The following is a 19,329-nucleotide window of genomic DNA, read 5'->3' as shown; positions in this document are numbered from 1 at the left end:
TTAACAAATATCACAATTATTGTAATTATGATTATTCAATCATTTGACTGTCCTAAAGCAGGGAAAAAATTGTGACGCTCCCCAGTCCCATGCAATATCACTACATTACATCGGTAGTGTTCCACATACCTTAGGGAAGTACATTTAAACCCCAGAAGCCAAAGCATTTCTCAGGTTGGTGGACAGGACCTTATTGAACTGCCCCCTTGCTCTAGAGTGATTGTATCCTCTTGATCCCAAGTCCACGCTCAAAGAGATGCCACTTCTAATGGGCAAGTGCTTTCAAGTTCTTAACCATTGTCAATTTTCAATGGTGCACCCTAAAGTAATTGCTTTATTTGATTGTAATGTGGAGCCAGTCCCAGGCCATAAAAACAATCCTTGACCAGAGTGAACCTTTGGCTGTTTGAAATTATATTATCACTCTTTTCCTACACAAGGGTTTTTTGGCCCTTTCATCTCTAACCTTGCTCCTTCCCTTTCCCAATTCTTGCACCATTTTTTTTGACATGTATAACTCTTTACAAAGAGGCTTGAACTTAATGAGGCCAAAGCCAAGTTTTAAATTAAGTAATTGAGGACTGATTAGATCAAAGTAATAAGAAAGGACATTAAGAACCTGGGAGGAACACTGACATCCTGCTTTAGTAAATCTAATAAATGAAAGCAAGAGCTGGATATCTTTTTAAATGTTTTGAAGTTGCATGTTTGACCCTTTATAGAAAGACTTCTGAAATTCATTTTTTTTTCTTGCAGAGTGAAGATTTTCACATTTACACTCAGTACTGCACCAATTATCCAAGGTAGGATGCTTTCACATTGGTCTAAAAATACTTTTCTCTGGAAAAAATATGTACCTACTAAAGCATTAGTCTCATTCACAGGCTCCTTCTCTGCTGCCCATCTTCTAACAGTGGGAGTCCCTTGAGATTCAGATCTGGGACCCCTTCTGTTCCCATCTACACCCACTCCCTTGGAGAACTCATTCACTGCCAGAGTTTCAACTACATCTCTAGTTGGATGTCCCACTGACCGCTCAAACTTAATGTCTAAAATAGAACTCCTCATCTTCCAGTGCACACCCTGTCCTCCTGTTGTCTTTCCATCACTGTTGACAACGCCACCATCCTCCCAATCTCACAAGCCTTTCACCTTGGCGTTATCTTCAACTCATCTCTCATTCAATCCATATATATTCACTGTCACCAAATCCTGCCAGTTTTACCTTGACAACGTCATGAAAATCTGCCCTTTCCTCTCCATCCAAGCTGCTACTACGCTGATCTAAACACTTATCACTTCCTGCCTTGTCTATTGCATCAGTCTCTTCACTGACCTCCCTGCCTCTGTTCTCTCCCCACTCCTGTCCATACTTCATTCTGCTGCCCAGATAATTTTTCTAGAAAAAGTTCAGTTCAAGTCTCCCCATTCCTAATTAACCTCCGGTGATTGCCCATCCATCTCTGCATCAAACAGAAACTCCTTACCATCGGCTTTAAAGAACTCAATCGGGTAATCCCCTTCTATCTTACCTCACTGTCTTCCTACTTCAAAACAACCCTCTCACTTTGTTCCTCTAATGCTAACCTACTCACTGTACCTTGATCCTGTCTATCTAATAATAATAATAGTAATGATGGCATTTATTAAGTGCTTACTATGTGCCACCTTCAAAACCCTATTCAAATTACATCTCCTCCAACAGCTTTCCCCACCTAAGCTTTCCCCTGTGGCTTCTCCCTTCTGCATTGCCTATTCACTAGGATCTGTACCCTATAACACTTGATGGTCACCCCACCCTCAGCCCCACAATACTTATGTACATATCTGTAATTTATTTTAATATCCATCTGCCCCCTCTAGACTGTAAGCTCCTTGTGTCCAGGGAATGTGCCTACCAACTCTGTTGTACTCTCCCAAGCACTCAGTACAGTGCCCTGCACACAGTAAGCACTCAATAAATAGCATTTATTGATTGACTGTCCTGTGTGGCTCATACTTCCCAAGCTTTTGTACTTCCCAAGCACTTTTGTACTTCCCAAGCGCTTAGTACAGTGTTCTGCACACAGTAAGTGCTCAATAAATACGATTGATGATGATGATGTTGATGATGATGGAAAGAGCATGGGCTTTGGAGTCAGAGGTCAGAGGTTCAAATCCCGGCTCTGCCAATTGTCAGCTGTGTGACTTTGGGCAAGTCACTTAACTTCTTTGTGCCTCAGCTACCTCATCTGTAAAATGGGGATTAAGACTGTGAGCCCCCTGTGGGACAACCTGATCACCTTGTAACCTCCCCAGCGCTTAGAACAGTGCTTTGCACATAGTAAGCACTTAATAAATGCCATCATTATTATTATTATTATTACTTAACTTCTCTGTGCCTGTTACCTCATCTGTGAAATGGGGATTAAGACTGTGAGCCCCCTGTGGGACAACCTGATCACCTTGTAACCTCCCCCGCACATAGAACAGTGCTTTGCACATAGTAAATGCTTACTAAATGCCATCATTATTATTAGTAGTAGTAGTAGTAGTATTTGTTGGGTCCTTTCCCCCTACCCTCCTGCCTGCAGAAGCTGATTATGTGCCCACTTCATCCTTGATCCTCTTAATACATGCTTCCTAAAATACACAAACCTACTCCCAGATATGTTCCTACTGACTCTTTCGAACTCCCCTTTCTTCTCTTAGTTGTTCATCTTACATGGAAGAGGCTATAGGAAATGAAAGAAAGGGCAAAACGTTGCGGGCAAGGAATGTGTCTACCAACTCTATTGTGTTGTACTCTGCCAAGCTCTTAATACAGTGCTCTGCACACAGAAAGTGCTCAATAAATATAATTGATTGATTGAAAAGAAGGATGAAGATAGCTCTGGTTCACTAGCCCCAATCCCATCTTTCAGGCAGGATTGAGCACAAAGTGGTGGAATAGCATGTCACATGCCTGCTGTGTGATCTTGGGCAAGTCACTTAACTTCTCTGTGCCTCAGTTCCCTCATCAGTAAAATGCGGGTGAAGACTGTGAGCCCCACTGGGACAACCTGATTACCTTGTATCTACCCCAGCATTTAGAATGGTGCTTGGCGCATAGTAAGCGCTTAATAAATACCATTTTTATTATTATTATTATATTTACATCACCTGTTTTCTCACCTCAGCAGTGAGGTAGAGTGGGTCATCTTCTCTGGTAGCTCCAGTCTAAGTCTCACAGGCCTCAGAACCATTGATGGTGACTCTCCCACCAGGACTAGTGGGTAAGCCTCAGTCCTGATAATCAATGTGGAGAAATTGATTATAATGCTAGTGGCTTGTGCAGGCCCTCTTGCCCTGGTCCGTCAGATTTAGACTGTGAGCCCACTGTTGGGTAGGGACTGTCTCTATATGTTGCCAATTTGTACTTCCCAAGTGCTTAGTACAGTGCTCTGCACATAGTAAGCGCTCAATAAATACGATTGATTGATTGATTGATTTCTGCTTGGATACGGAGAGCAGCAAACGAGTAGGCCAGTAGGACTGTCGCACATCATGAAGTGCATGTGCATTATTTACTTGCATCAATCAATAAATTGTACTTATTAAGCGCTTACTGTGTGCAGGCACTGTACTAAGCACTTGGGAGAGTACAACACAACAGTATAACAGATACATTCCCTGCCCACAATGAGCTTACAGTCTAGAAAGATTAGGCAACTAAAGGCAGAAATGAGACAGAGAACAGGACTCCTGATTCCCAGATCAATGCTCTATCCACTATAATAGTAATAATATTTATTAAGTGCTTACTGGGTGCAGAGCACTGTACTAAAATACTGAAAATACTGACAGCTTATCCCTGTCCTTTTGGGGGGCTCACAATATAATAATAAAAAGTGGGAAAGGGAACTGTTGACAGACACATAGAGAGAAACAAAATAAAAACACTGACAACATAAAAACAAAAGCATCAATAGAGTACTGTGGCTAGAGGAACAGAATTTCAGACTCTTTGCAACTCAGAGTCCACAGTCTCAACCGCGGCCACAGTGATCGCTACAGAAGCAGCCACTACAGCCTTCCCATGATTTGAAGGAGTAGGAGACGCCAGATTGTGGCTGCTTTCTCTGTCCTGCTGGGGAAATGTAAGACCAGTTGGGATGGAGGTTCCTAGGTGATAATGGTATTTGTTATGCTCTCACTATGTGCCAGGCACTGTACTAAGCACTGGGGTGGATACAAGCAAATCAGATTGAACAGAGTCCCTGTCCCACATGGGGCTCACAGTCTTAATCCCCATTTTACAGATGAGAAACTGAGGCAGAGGGAATTTAAGTGATTTGCCCAGGGTCACACAGCAGACAAGTAGCGGAGTGGGATTAGAACCCAGGTCCTTCTGACCCGTAGACCTGTGCTCCATCCATTAGGCCATGCTGCTTTGGAGGAAATCCAGTGGAGGATTCCAGTGAAGCGGCGAGCTGGTCAGATAGAACCAGATTCTGGTGGAGAGAGAGGCGTAGCAAGCACCCGTCATTGTTGAAGTCTCTGTGGCTGGTCATGCACAGATCATTCATTCAGTCATATTTATTGAGTGCTTACTGTGTGCAAAGCACTGTGCTAAGTTCTTGATCATGCTGGGAGTAGCACCTTTGAGAGCCTCAGTGGAGATGCAGCAGGTCCCCAGAGGCGTTGCTGGCCTTTGATGGAGATAGAGGGTCAGCAACCACCCAGCAGTGGCTTAAATCCATTCAGCTGTTGGTCCATTGGACCATCATCATCATCATCATCATCAATCGTATTTATTGAGCACTTACTGTGTGCAGAGCACTGTACTAAGCGCTTGGGAAGTACAAGTTGGCAACCTAGAAGCAGTGTGGGCTAGTGGTTAAAGCAGAGGCCCGGGAGTCAGAAGGACCTGGGCTCTAATCCTGGATCTGCCACTTGTCTGCTGTGTGATGTTGGGCAAATCACTTAACTTCTCTGTGCCTCAGTTACCTCATCTGTAAAATGGGGATGAAGACCATGTGCCCTATGTGGGACATGGACTTGCATCTACCCCAGCACTTACAACAATGCCTTAACAAATACCATTTAAAAAAAACTTAAGGTACTAATTGATTAGAAGTTAAGGGATGGAACAAGTGAGGACACTTCTTCCAGGCTTTGAGAACATTGGAATTTTTCCCAATTATCTCCCTAGAAGAAGTAGTAATGCTATTATTAAGCATTTACAGAAAGCAGTGTACTGTACTAAGCACTTCGGAAGAATAACAGAAGCAGGAGTCATAATACCTTCCCAAAAGGACCTTACACTGAAATGTGTCCAACCTGATTCTACAAAGTAGCCAGCTCTAGGACAGGTATTCCACATCTGCACAGTCATCCTCCCATCACTTGCTCCCAGTTTTTAGGCACAGTGAATGGCATGCTTTTCCATGACCGTTAATCCCATTGAATGGGATTATGAGTTCATACTTTTTTTAACCATGCATTCATGGGTTCTTTTGGACATTCTTCGAAGCATTATTTAAATATTTCAAATTACAGAAGTTCAGGAAGTAAACTGCTTTTGCAGAGTAAGGGATAGAAGAAATTCTCATTACCTCGTATTTTATCATTTTATTTTGTATTTTTTAAAATTATTGTATTTTATAATAGTCACTTCCATCCATTCAGAGCCCACAGTTAGGCAAAATAATTGTAGCAAACTACTAAGGGTCTGAGAAATCAGACCTTTAGAGGTTGGTACCTTTGAAAGAATATGTTCCCATTGCCATTAAGCCATTGGTGAAATGAAGTCTTGTTCATGCGTATGTAAACCTTTAGACGGAAATATAGAGAAGGTTTAAGTCCCTTGTCATTTTCAGTTCCTTGAACTGAAGTTGATTTTATGTTTGCATAAATTTGTTTTTGTGGAAAAGTGTAATTTTATTCCTATGGCTTTAATAACGTCTCAAAAGATTAAAGTAGAATTCCATGGATATTCATTTTATCTACATATTTATTGGTTATTGGCACTCCTCCACCCTCTCTTGTTTTTGATTAGGGGTATATTAAAACTTGCCTACCTACTGTTGGACAGGTAATCAAGACTTCTTAGTCGTGATTCTGTTTTCTTCTCAAGTGAAACCTGTGGTGATAAAAAAAATTATGCTTAATTTTAAAAATAAGAAAAGAAGTTGGAATTACCATTCCAGGGCAAAACAATCATCCAACAGACCTTTCCTTTGATCACGTGTTTATTCTTTCAAGTTAGGGGAAAAAAATCAAAGTGCCCCTAACCAGTTGGGTAGTTTAATATGTCAGGAAAAGACTTCAAAATATGTCTTCCTGCTCCATCAGAAGTTTATTCACGTTCCAAAACTATGGCTTCCTCACTCATAACATAGCATATATGACTGTAGTTGTCTCCACTGTCATAAAACTGTTCCTTTTAACATAGTCAAAGTACTATCAAATAACAATATTGTTTATCCCAATTTTAATTGATTGGACAACGAACTTATTTATTGATGTACCTGCATCATAGAGGTCTGTTCTTCTTGCAGATCAGTTGCTGTGCTTACAGAATGCATGAGGAACAAAATGTTGGCCAAGTTCTTCAGAGATCGCCAGGAGGCTCTTCAGCACTCTTTGCCTCTGGGATCTTACCTCCTGAAGCCTGTTCAGCGAATTCTGAAATATCATCTGCTCTTGCATGTAAGCTCCTGTGTGGATTCTCTTCTGTTTGAGCAACTCATGTTTTGACTGCATGTTTTGTATAGAGAAAGAATTAGGGATTATTCTCCCGACATTGTGTATGCACTTGGGTGATGTAATGGCCAAAGAAATGGTTGTGAATAATTACATGGAGCACATCAAGATCACCTGAGGTAGTTCATGTTTTCTGTAATGTGGGATTTTTTCAGAAACTTATCTTCCTCAGTATAGAACTGCGTGCATTCAATCTATCTGTGCACCATTCGTAGGACAGGCGATTTTTAATATGAGGGTGTTTTTTATATTTTGAACATCCAAAGTCACAAAAGGTGAGCATATGGAGACACTTATCTCACTCATAATTTACAATCAACTAATGCGATTTGATTGAAGAGTTGCTATGGTAGAATCATTTTAGTCTTTTTGCATCCTTGAATGCAGTTGAAGAATCAGATTATTTTCTAGTTCTGTAATTTGGATGTTGCTTGGGAGTGCCTCACTGAGCAATAAACATTTGTATGGAGGATGTTATCATCAAAATGAAAAACAGTTGTTTTCCATATGCCTGTATTCTGTGGGTGGTAGGGAGGCTTCGAGAGATGATTATTTTTTACCGAGTTGAATGGAAAGAGGAAGACAGGGGGCAGGTAACTACCCCACAGTAATTTTTGAATTGGATTCAATAACGTCTTAGGAAATTTCTTCTCTCGCCAAGGTTTTTCTTCACACTTAAGGTGAGTTGTGGTGGGAAAAATCTTTACCAAAAAAAGAGGGGAAAATTAAAAGGGTAAAAAGGTGTGTCTTGATCTCACTGCCATTCCATAGATGCCTGGTCTGCTCGAGTTGCCCAACCTCAGTGTGGTGTGACAAGAGATCAGTCGTGAGACCATTGCTTCATCAGCAGTCTGGCAAAAGAATTAAAAATATGCTTGTTGAGTTTTCCAATGACACTAACTGGAATAAAATTTGAAGTGACTCGCTAGATGTAGATATGCCTGTAGGACACTGAAGCAAAAAGAAACAGCCCACAGGATGAAAAAGGGAACCTATGCTGAAGCAGAATGATAAAGACCTTAGGGTCATCATTGATTATAAGGAGGAGAATATAAATTATATTATTCTACTATTTTTCCAGTCCTCCTAATACTGGGGTGACTAGAGCCAATCATCCCATCATACTTTATCATCTCCCCCACCATCTCCCCCTTCTAGACTGTGAGCCCACTGCTGGGTAGGGCCCGTCTCTATATGTTGCCAACTTGTACTTCCCAAGTGCTTAGTACAGTGCTCTGCACACAGTAAGCGCTCAATAAATACGATTGAATGAATGAATGAACTTTACAATGGCCATTTTTGGTCTGAGCTTTAAGAAGGGTGTGAAAATAATGCTGAAAACCTGGAGAAAAAAGACCAAAAGGATTAAAGTGTTAGAAAATAGGTCCTATGAGGAAATAAAATGGAATTAGGGTTCGGAAGAGAAGGCTGAGATTAAATAGGCACTTTTATGGCAAGCTCCTGGATAGTTAGTTGTAACCAATATCTGTAGAAACTCAAACAAGAGGAAATGGGATTAAATTAAGGCAAGGGAGATTTTGGTTGGATAAAAGGAAGAAATATTTCACTGCCAGGACGATACTGGATTAGGCTTCAAAAGGAGATCTTTAAAATTAGAGACAGAGATATCTTTCCAGTAGTGTTTAATGATTCACCTCCCTAGAGGCAGGGGGCTGGACCAGATGACCTCCTAAATTCTTTCCAGCTCATCTCCTTTGATTCCATACAGATGTCTCAATTTGTACTGTCTGTGCTTGCCCGTCTCCTTCATTTTAATTTGACATTCAGTGCAGTCAGGCCTAAGTCTCTTAGACGGGGGAGCTTTAGGCAATGTTTTCAGAGATTAAAATTAAAAGCTTTTGCCAACAAGGATTTCAATTCTGTATACTACGTGAAAACCTTCATTTACGTTTCTAACTTTTGTCTGCTCACTTCTCCGAAGTCAAGCTTCCACGATGCACCAAAGAGCTACGTTTTTTGCATTCTTGACTTTTTTCTTAAGACTTCTCCCTTGCCTAGTGACTCCAGTTTGTGTGTAAAATCTTACACCAAACCGTACTGTTTTGTCTTTCAGAAATACCCCAGGAATTCTAAATTATAACTTCAAATTGGCTCAGTTATGTAGGACTAAACCAGGAAGTTATTAAAAACCCCCGTCATTCAAATTTCCCAGAAATTCCCTGCTCAGCTGCCAGATATCCCATGGTAACTTCTCTTACGAGAATACCTTGTCCCGCACGGCATTTCAGTAGTGCGATAGTTTCCTAATGGCCCCTGATGGGCAGTGAAAACTGGAACTTGTCTGACAGCAAAACTGCTGGTTTACCAAATTCAAAGGCTAAGTGAAGTGGGACAGCAGATGCCTCAGAACACAGATTTAGAGTCTCAGTCCTCGTGTGCTACTCCTGAAGGACCACATTGCTCTACTAGGAAGCAGTGTGATCTCAAATTATCCTTCATGAGCATGAACATTTAAAAAAAATATCCAGAACAGTGGTAGTAGCATTTCTTATTGGACTGTCCCTGAAGAAAGCAGGAAATGCAGCAGTTTTTAACGTGGCACAGACTGGTTCATGTTGGAAAATAATGTTGATCCATGAAATCATTTTCTTAGAAAACTGATTCAGTTGTTTGCCCCTTTTGACAATGCCCCCCTTAAAAATCTGTTTGAAGCCATTTATTTTTAAGCTGGTTCATTTTTGCTGAACTGGACACCAGGCCTAAGCATCAGCAGCGTGGAGAAGCAGTGTGACTCAGTGGAAAGAGCCCAGGCTTTGGAGTCAGAGGTCATGGGTTCAAATCCTGGCTCCGCCGATTGTCAGCTGTGTGACTTTGGGCAAGGCACTTAACTTCTTTGTGCCTGTTACCTCATCTGTAAAATGGGGATTAAGACTGTGAGCCCCTTGTAGGACAACCTGATCACCTTGTTACCTCCCCAGTGCTTAGAACAGTGCTTTATAGTAAGTGCTTAATAAATGTCATCATTATTATTATTAGCAGTTTCAGGGACCTAACACAGAATAGGCTCTAAAGGGGCTTCACTTCACCCATCTTATCTGACAGCATTCACTGATCCTTGGGTGGAGTGAGGCACTGGGATACCACTTAAAACACTAAAAGAAGTAATTTACTATATATCTTGGTCTTGTGGAAGATGTAATTCACTCCCTGGCAGTTTCTTCCCACAGAGTTATTTACTCACCACAGTCTCAGCATCTTAAGCAATCTTGTCCCTTAACTTCTGGGTAGAGCATTAACAGTAAAATGTCTAAAACACAATTCTGCTGTGAATGCTGACATTTTGACATGGTGCTGAAATATAAACCCAAGCAATAATAATCATAGGGCTCTGGGCCTGCAAAGGGCACTGAGGAGTTGTCTAGTTCATCCCTCAGCTTCAACCTGAATTGCACTTTCGCTGTCCCAGAAAGATAGACATCTGCCCTTTTCTTAAAAAAAATAGTAGCAACTTCTCTTAAAAAGGGAACCAGGTTTGCCTAGTGGAAAATCACAGGACTGGGAGTCAGGAGACCTGGATTCTGATTTTGGGTTGGACACTTGTTTACTGGGTGACCTTGGAAAGTCACTTAACTTCCTTTTTTTTTTGTTTTTTATTTAAATGATATTTAAGTGCTTACTATGTGCCAGGCACTGTACTAAGCACTGGGGTAGATACAAACTAATCATATTGGACATAGTCCTTTTCTAGACTGAGCAAGTTGTTGGGTAGGGATCATCTCTGTTGTTGAATTGTACTTTTCAAGCGCTTAGTACAGTGCTCTGCACACAGTAAGCACTCAGTAAATACAATTGAATGAATAACTGACATCAGGCCAGTAGTCTTAAGCCCTGCTTTTCAGATTAGGTAATTGAGGCACAGAGAAGATAGTGATTTGCCTAAAATCACACAGCAGACATTCATTCATTCAATCATATTTTTTGAGCGCTTACTGTGTACAGAGCACTGTACTAAGCGCTTGGGAAGTACAAGTTGACACGGCAGAGATGGCATTAGAATCCAGGTTCTCTGACTCCCAAGCCTGAGCTCATTCATTGATTCATTCCTGCCCACAATGAGCATACAGTCACCAGTAAGCCACACTGCTTCTCTGTGCCTCAGTTTCCTCATCTGCAAAAGGAGGGTTTTCTCCCTCCCAGTTAGACTGTGAAGCACCATGTGGAACAGGAAATCTGTCCAATATGGTTATCATCTATCTACTCAAGCCCTTAACACAGTGCTTGGCACAGAGTAAGCACTTAACAAATGATGTAATTATTTTTAAAAACCCCAGAAAGAAAATCAGCCTCCATTTTTAATAGAATCCAGACAAGAAGTTCTTAGTATGTCAGCTGTTTTTGCCCCATGTTACATACAAATATAAGCCTGCACCCTCATGACTGACCCTGAATCTCATCTGTTCTGCATATTCACTCAGAGTTCTAGTCCCCACTCCATTTGCCTGCTGTGTGCTCTTGGACAAGTCACTTAACTTCTCTGTGCCTCCGTTTTTTCAACTGCAGAGTTGGAATTCAATACCTGTTCTCTCTCAATTTGACTGAGAGCCCACTGTGGCACAGGGTCTGCATATCATCAATCATATTTATTGAGCGCTTACTATGTGCAGAGCACTGTACTAAGCGCATATGGCCTGACTAACTTGTATCTCCCCCATTGCTTAACACAGGGCTTGATGCATGGTAAGCACTTGAAAAATACCCATAAAAAGTATTCAAATATGAATTTACAGTGATTAAAACTGAATATGGTGGGAAGGTTACTCATAGTTTCCGTGTAGAGGTGTCACTCATTCTGTACAACTAAGGGCTTGCTTTAAGGAAAATCTAAAGTGTTGACACATTCAGTTTGTGGTTCACTGAAACCCTCAGGTTTTTTTCTGCCAGTTCTTATGGAGGCTATTGTCCTTTCCTAATGGAATATGCGTCACTTAATAAACTTTATCCTTTTTTTGGTTTGGTCAGTTCTCAAATTAACCTCTAGACTGTAAGCTAACTGTGGGCAGGGATTGTGTCTGCCAATTTTGTTATATTGCATTATGGTACTCTCCCAAGTGCTTAGTACAGTGCCCTGCCCACAGTAAGCACTCAGTAATTTGACAAATTTTGACCTCTGAGATCATCCAACAGAAATCGAACTCTGGAAGGAAGATTCAGAAGCACCCAACTGCTTGGAGGTTGGTTTGGTTCTTGGGCTGACTTTCAGGAGCCCAAATGGCCCTGGAAACGGTAGCTGAGACCCAATTCATCCCTGGTCCAAATGTCCCAAAGGAGGTAGACTTGGTTCCAGGGTCCTTTAGGGACTGAAATTCATTCTAAGCTGAAAGCATCGCTATATCTGATCTTAGATCCTCGACCTTTCTCCTAGAATCAGTTTAGACCTCAGTTGACTTGAAGCCATGAAAGTGGCATTCATCCAAGTAGTTACTTCTCACAGTTTCTTACTGGACTCAAGAAATTTTATATTTGTTCTCCATGGTGGTAGATAACTGACCCGAGTTTGGGGTACTAGCAAATTTAATGAACTTCCTTAGTCTTCGTTCCCAAAGGCATTCGTCCAGGACCAGCCCCTGCAGAATTCCACTAGGTTGTCTAACAAAAGTAACTCTGCACAATTAATTGTGGACCTTGTCAAATCTACTCTTACAGTCTTACTGTTGAGGTAATGGAAGAAGAACTGCTCTGAGGAAAGAGCACAGAGTCAGAAGACCTGGGTTCTAATCCCAATTCGGCCACTTGGCTGCTGGGTGAACTTGGATGACTCAAGTTCTCCAGGTCACAGTTTCCCCATCTGTAAAATGGGGATAAAATACCTTCTCTTTCCAGTTCATTCGTATTTAGTGAGCACTTACCGTGTGTGGAGCACTGTACTAAGCATTTGGGAGAGTTCAGTACAACAATAAACAGACAAATTCCCTGCCCACAATGAGCTGAGTCCCATGTGGGACAGGGACTCTTTCTGATATGCCTATATTGTATATGTCCCAACACTTAGTACAGTTCTCTGCACTCACACTCAATAAGCACTTAAAAATACCTTAATAGTACAGTGCTAAGTGCTTAGTACAGTCCTCTGCACACAGTAAGCGCTCAATAAATACGATTGATTGATTGATTGTTATTACCTGGGGACTGCCCTGGTTCTGCCTTTAACTGGCTAATATGGGATAAAACCACACATGCACATTCAGCAATATGCTGCACTCCTGCCCTACCTGCTCACTCATTGCATCCCCTGCCTCAAAAGGAACATGAATGGTAATTATAATAATGATGGCATTTGTTAAGCACTTACTATGTGCAAAGCACTGTTCTAAGCACTGGGGGGGATACAAGGTGATCAGGTTGTCCCACGTGGGGCTCACAGTCTTAATCCCCATTTTAGAAATATGAGAATGCAAATGGCACTGTGTAAGCTACCAGCTTGAGAATAAATTCCCCCAGATAAATTTCCAGTTCTGATAATAATAATGATGATGATGGTATTTGTTAAGCACTTACTATGTGCCAAGCACTGTTCTAATCACTGGAAAAGATACAAGATTATCGAGTTGTCCCACTTGGGGCTCACAGTCTTAATCCCCATTTTGCAGATGAGGTAACTGAGGCACAGAGAAATTAAGTGACTTGCCCAAAGTCACACAGCTGACAAGTGGCGGAGCCAGGATTAGAATCCACAACCTCTGACTCCCAAGTCCGTGGTCTTTCCACTAAGCCATGCTGCTTCTGATGTCACAGGACTGAGGCTCATCTGTTGTTCTTGACAGGATACTCCAAGTATGCTCCTGCAATCAGTAGCTCATTCAGCTAATAGAAGCAGGGACTTGCAATCACGTTGTCTCCCAATCTTTATGAGCATTCATTCATTCATTCAATCATATTTATTGAGCGCTTACTATGTGCAAAGCACTGTACTAAGCGCTTGGGAAGTACAAGTTGGCAACATATAGAGACAATCCCTACCCAACAGTGGGCTCACAGTCTAGAAGGGGGAGACAGAGAACAAAACAAAACATATTAACAAAATAAAATATGTACAAATAAAATAAATAAATAAATAGAGTAATAAATACGTGTATATATATATATACAGGTGCTGTGGGGAGGGGAAGGAGGTAAGGCGGTGGGGAGGGGAGGAGGGGGAGAGGAAGGAGGGGGCTCAGTCTGGGAAGGCCTCCTGGAGGAGGTGAGCTCTCAGTAGGGCCTTGAAGGGAGGAAGAGAACTAGCTTGGCGGATGTGGGGAGGGAGGACATTCCAGGCCAGGGGGATGACGTGGGCCAGGGGTCGATGGCGGGACGGGCGAGAACGAGGCACGGTGAGGAGATTAGCGGCAGAGGAGCGGAGGGTGCGGGCTGGGCTGGAGAAGGAGAGAAGGGAGGTGAGGTAGGAGGGGGCGAGGGGATGGACAGCCTTGAAGCCGAGGGTGAGGAGTTTTTGCCTGATGATTATTAATCAAATTAAATCAGGCTCAGTATGTCTCTATGTAGATATACTTGGCTAAAATGTTCCCCTCAGAATGTTATTGTTTAGAGTGCCAGAAAGAAACCAAGATTCTCAAATTTAGGGCTTGTTTTCTCAGCATTATTTATCCATTCCAGGGCTGATGTTTTTGATAAGCAGTTTGTGAATATTAGTTGTTATTGTAAGGAAAAAGGCTGGAAATAACCAATTTTTTATTTCCTTCTTCATTAGGAAATAGAAAACCACCTTGACAAGGACACCGAAGGTTATGATGTAGTGCTTGATGCCATAGACACAATGCAGAGGGTGGCTTGGCATATTAATGACATGAAGAGGAAACATGAGCATGCTATCAGATTACAGGTGAATTCAAAAGAAAATGTCATTGACTAGAATCTCTCTTTGCATATGTGTGTGTGTGTGTCTTTATATGTGTGTGTAAATGCACATATGTGTGTATATATATATATATATACATATATATATCACATTATATATGCATATCCCCCTTAAATTTCTAGTTATTCTCGGTCTGAATTCTGCAGCCCAAATATTAAGAGAACTGAAGAGGCAATATGGAAGAGTGGAAAGACCCCAAGATTTGGAGAAAGAGACCTGGATTCAAGTTCCAACTCTACACGCTACTGTGTTAGTTGGGCAGGACATTAACCTTGTGAAAGCTCAGTTTTCTCATCTGAAACACTCAGATGGAAAATACTGCCTTTTTTATGGTATTTGTTAAACACTTACTATGAATCAGAGAAGCAGCGTGGCTCAGTGGAAAGAGCACAGACTTCGGAGTCAGAAGTCATGGGTTCAAATCCAGATCCACCAATTGTCAGCTGTGTGACTTTGGGCAAGTCACTTAACTTTTCTGGGCCTCAGTTACCTCATCTGTAAAATGGAGATTGACTGTGAGCCCCCCATGGGACAACCTAATCACCTTGTAACCTCCCCAGTGCTTAGAACAGTGCTTTGCACATAGTAAGCACTTAATAAATGCCATCATTATTATTATTACCAAATACTGTTTTAAGAGCTGGGGTAGATACAAGTGAATTAGGTTAAACATAGTCCCTGTCCCACATGGGGCTCACAGTCTGAAGTGAAGGGAGAACAGGAGAATTGAGGTACAGAAAAGTTAAGTGATCTGCCCAAGGTCACACAGCAAGTATTTGGCAAAGCCGAGATTAGAACCCAGACCCTCTGACTCCGAGGCCCATGCTCTTTCCACTGGACCATGCTGCTTTCGATATAGTTTTTGTTCCCACCCTTTCTGTAATACACTCCACTTTTCTCTTTAAAAGATCTATATGTTGCCAATTTGTACTTCCCAAGCGCTTAGTACAGTGCTCTGCACACGGTAAGCACTCAATAAATACGATTGAATGAATGAATGAATGAATACTAAGAAAATATTCTAGTAACCAGGAGATCTTTGGTAGTGAAGGCCAGGCAGAAACATTTTGAACTCCACAGTGGAGTATTTTTATTTGTTTCACTTATAGTGCCTAAGGAAACTTTCTGTTTTCAGACAATTTTTCCTTTTTACGGTGTTTTCCATTTTCCTGTTATATTTATAGTTCTCCTATGTGCCGTTGAGTAGTCACTAGTGTGTTCTAAAACACACTTTAGTTCTAAGCTTTAGTGGCCTGGATTTTTGCAAGGATTTTTCCACACTAATGAAATTGGACTCTGGAGTAAGACATACAATTTTTTATAAAGTTCATGAAATAAGGATATGTTACTGATTTGTAGATAGCTATTTCAGTAATTGTTTGGGTTTTTTGATAATCAGTTTCTTGAATCAACTTATTTTTTGTGAATCTGGGAATTGTCTGGCTTAAGTAATTGACAAGTAATTGATTTTCAAGTTGTCAGGGCAGAAAACACTGATCATCAGATTTGGACAGAAGGGAATGTGGAGGGGAAGTGCCTCTTTACTTTGAAGGGCTATAACTATCTAGTGTTCTTGAAGAATTGAAACCTGAACACTAAAAACCAAAGACAATCATCAATTCTATTCAAATTCAGCACCTACCCATTTCAATCTCCTATATATTCCCCACCTTTCATAATACAACAGAAAGCTCTTTCACTTTGCAAAACTTGCCATATGAAATGCTTTGAATATCATCCTTCAGTTTAAACATTAATCTTTTTTTCTTCTTTCAGGAGATACAAAGTTTACTCACTAATTGGAAAGGACCAGACCTGACCAGTTATGGGGAGTTGGTATTAGAAGGAACCTTCCGTATCCAACGAGCCAAAAATGAGCGCACTTTGTTCCTCTTCGACAAACTGCTCCTTATCACAAAGAAAAGAGAAGAAATGTTTACGTACAAAGCTCATATACTGGTATGGCTGCATTCGAGTTATATGATCCAGATTTAAGCAATTTATGGTTCCTTGCTCCTTGCCAAGAGTGAATGATCTTGCTTTCATTCTGTCTATTACAGTGTGGCAACCTCATGCTTGTGGAAGTAATACCAAAAGAACCATTTAGCTTCAGTGTCTTCCATTATAAGAATCCCAAGCTACAACACACAGTGCAGGTAACAAAGACCCCTACTTAACTCCGGTACGATTCCTGTGGGTTAACAAGCTTCATTTTAAAGCCTCTGTTAAACCTTTGGCTGAAATTACCCTTCTGGAAAATGTTCCATTCACAAAGAGAATTTTAGCAGCGGTTTTATGTGTCTCTTGTGTGGCTCAGTTGTGTTATCTAACTGTTCAAATATGTTTGCAACAGGCTAAATCCCAACAAGATAAACGACTTTGGATTCTCCACCTGAAAAGACTTATTCTGGAAAATCACCCGGCTAAGATTCCAGCTAAGGTAAAAATGTCATAAAATTGTTAATAAACAGTTCCAGCTCTTTCAAAGCAGTGGAGCAGGAGGAACTCTTGATCCAGTTAAGCCCTTAAAACAGAGTTTTCTCATGGGTGCATGATCTGCAGATTCCCTAAGATATTATACAACTCCATCACCCACTGTCCCCTCCTCCCCCCGTCCCCCCATTCACTGGGCCCCTTCTTTAACCAAGACATTTTGTTCTTGGATTTTCAAGTGCTAATGTGAAGACACACCATTATATAATGACTGCATTTCTGTCTTGTGAAAATAATGTAGCATTCATTTTGTGGGTGTGTTCACAAGAGTATCCGTGGGAAGCAGCGTGGCTCAGTGGAAAGAGCCCGCGCTTTGGAGTCAGAGGTCAGGGGTTCAAATCCCGGCTCCGCCAACTGTCAGCTGTGTGACTTTGGGCAAGTCACTTAACTTCTCTGTGCCTCAGTTACCTCATCTGTAAAATGGGGATGAAGACTGTGAGCCCCCCATGGGACAACCTGATCACCTTGTAACCTCCCCAGCACGTAGAACAGTGCTTTGCACATAGTAAGTGCTTAATAAATGTCATCATTATTATTATCTGAAGCAGCTTTCTGCATTCAGCAAAAGTGTGTGTTGGGATGTGTTTTAGGCATAACTTCAGTTTCATCAGAGTAGATAGTTCATATAAGGGTGATAAGTGGTTAGTCATTTAATTTCTGGCTTAGAGCATAATATCTCACTGGATAGTAGCATAATATCTCAGTGGTTCCTTCCTATACTTCTCAGTTGGGAAATCAAAAGAAAATTAAAGACGATTATGTATTTATTTCTTGCAGAATATAGAACAAACAACACTCCTTATCTCCGTTCTATAACATTCATTGCATTTGAAACAATTCTTATGTTTATCGTGTAAATGGTATTTTTCAAACCAAATTCATTCATTCATTCATTCATCGTATTTATTAGGTGCTTACTGTGTGCAGAGCACTGTACTAAGCACTTGGGAAGTACAAGTCGGCAACATATAGAGACGGTCCCTACCCAACAACAGGCTCACAGTCTAGGAGGGGGAGACAGACAACAAAACAAAACAAGTAGACAGGTGTCAAGATCATCAGAACAAATAGAATTATAGCTATATGCACATCATTAACAAAATAAATAGAATAGGAACTATGTATAAGTAAAATAAATACAGTAATAAATCTGTACAAATATATACAAGTGCTGTGGGGAGGGGAAGGAGGTAGGGCTGGGGGGGTGGGGAGGAGGAGAGGAAAAAGGGGGCTCAGTCTGGGAAGGCCTCCTGGAGGAGGTGAGCTCTCAGTAGGGCTTTGAAGGGAGGAAGAGAGCTAGCTTGGCGGATGTGTGGAGGGAGGGCATTCCAGGCCAGGGGTCGGACATGGGCCAGGGGTCGATGGCGGGACAGGCGAGAATGAGGCACGGTGAGGAGGTTAGTGGCAGAGGAGCGGAGGGTGCGGGCTGGGCTGTAGAAGGAGAGAAGGGGGGTGAGGTAGGAGGGACAAAGTGATGGAGAGCCTTGAAGCCGAGAGTGAGGAGTTTTTACTTGATTCGTAGGTTGACAGGCAGCCACTGGAGATTTTTGAGGAGGGGAGTAACATGTACAAAGATAATCCGGGCAGCAGAGTGAAGTATAGACTGAAGTGATTTAGTGATAAACTGTAAATTCGTTATGGCCAGGGAACACGTCTGCTAATTCTGTTGTATTGCCCTCTCCTAAGTACTTAGTACAGTGCTCTGCACATAGTTTGTGCTCAATAAATACAACTGATAGATTGATTGGGTTGAATGAGAGAGAGAGGAGTCAAGGATAACACCAAGGTTGCAGGCTTGTGAGGCAGGAAGGATGGTAGTGCCATGTACGGTGATGGGAAAGTCAGCGGGAGGACAGGGTTTGGGTGGGAAGTTCTGTTTTAGACAAGTTGAGTTCAAGGTGATGGCAGGGCATCCAAGTAGCGATGTCTTGAAGGCAGGAGTGAATGTGAGACTGCAGAGACGGAGAGACGGATCAGGGCTGGAGACGGAGATTTGGGAATCATCAGCATAGAGGCGGTAGTTTAAGCCACGGGAGCGAATGAGTTCTCCAAAGGAGTGGCTGTAGATGGAGAATAGAAGAAGACCCTGAACTGAACCCTGAGGGATATCCACAGTTAGGGGAATCTTACTGTAAGAGTGTATACCCACATTTCTTATCACAATGTCCCCTTGGTGAACAGTATTTCATTTTAATACTTTATCCCTGTTTCCCTCTTTTATGCTGTAACCATAA

The 19,329-nt window shown here is 41.7% G+C and overlaps 1 protein-coding gene across 1 annotated transcript in view; it reads left to right on the top strand.

Moving 5' to 3' along the window:
* Positions 1-19,329, top strand: part of PLEKHG1 (pleckstrin homology and RhoGEF domain containing G1) — a 261,546-nt gene that overhangs the window by 212,937 nt on the left and 29,280 nt on the right. The window contains exons 6-11 of the mRNA XM_038766904.1: positions 757-803; positions 6,522-6,672; positions 14,435-14,566; positions 16,379-16,561; positions 16,663-16,758; positions 16,956-17,042. Coding sequence (XP_038622832.1) covers positions 757-803; positions 6,522-6,672; positions 14,435-14,566; positions 16,379-16,561; positions 16,663-16,758; positions 16,956-17,042 — 696 coding nt within the window. The remainder of the gene's footprint in view (positions 1-756; positions 804-6,521; positions 6,673-14,434; positions 14,567-16,378; positions 16,562-16,662; positions 16,759-16,955; positions 17,043-19,329) is intronic.

This window comes from Tachyglossus aculeatus, chromosome 2, assembly GCF_015852505.1.
Source record: "Tachyglossus aculeatus isolate mTacAcu1 chromosome 2, mTacAcu1.pri, whole genome shotgun sequence".
Taxonomy (NCBI): Eukaryota; Metazoa; Chordata; class Mammalia; order Monotremata; family Tachyglossidae; genus Tachyglossus; species Tachyglossus aculeatus.
This window is presented reverse-complemented; position numbering and strand designations above follow the sequence as displayed.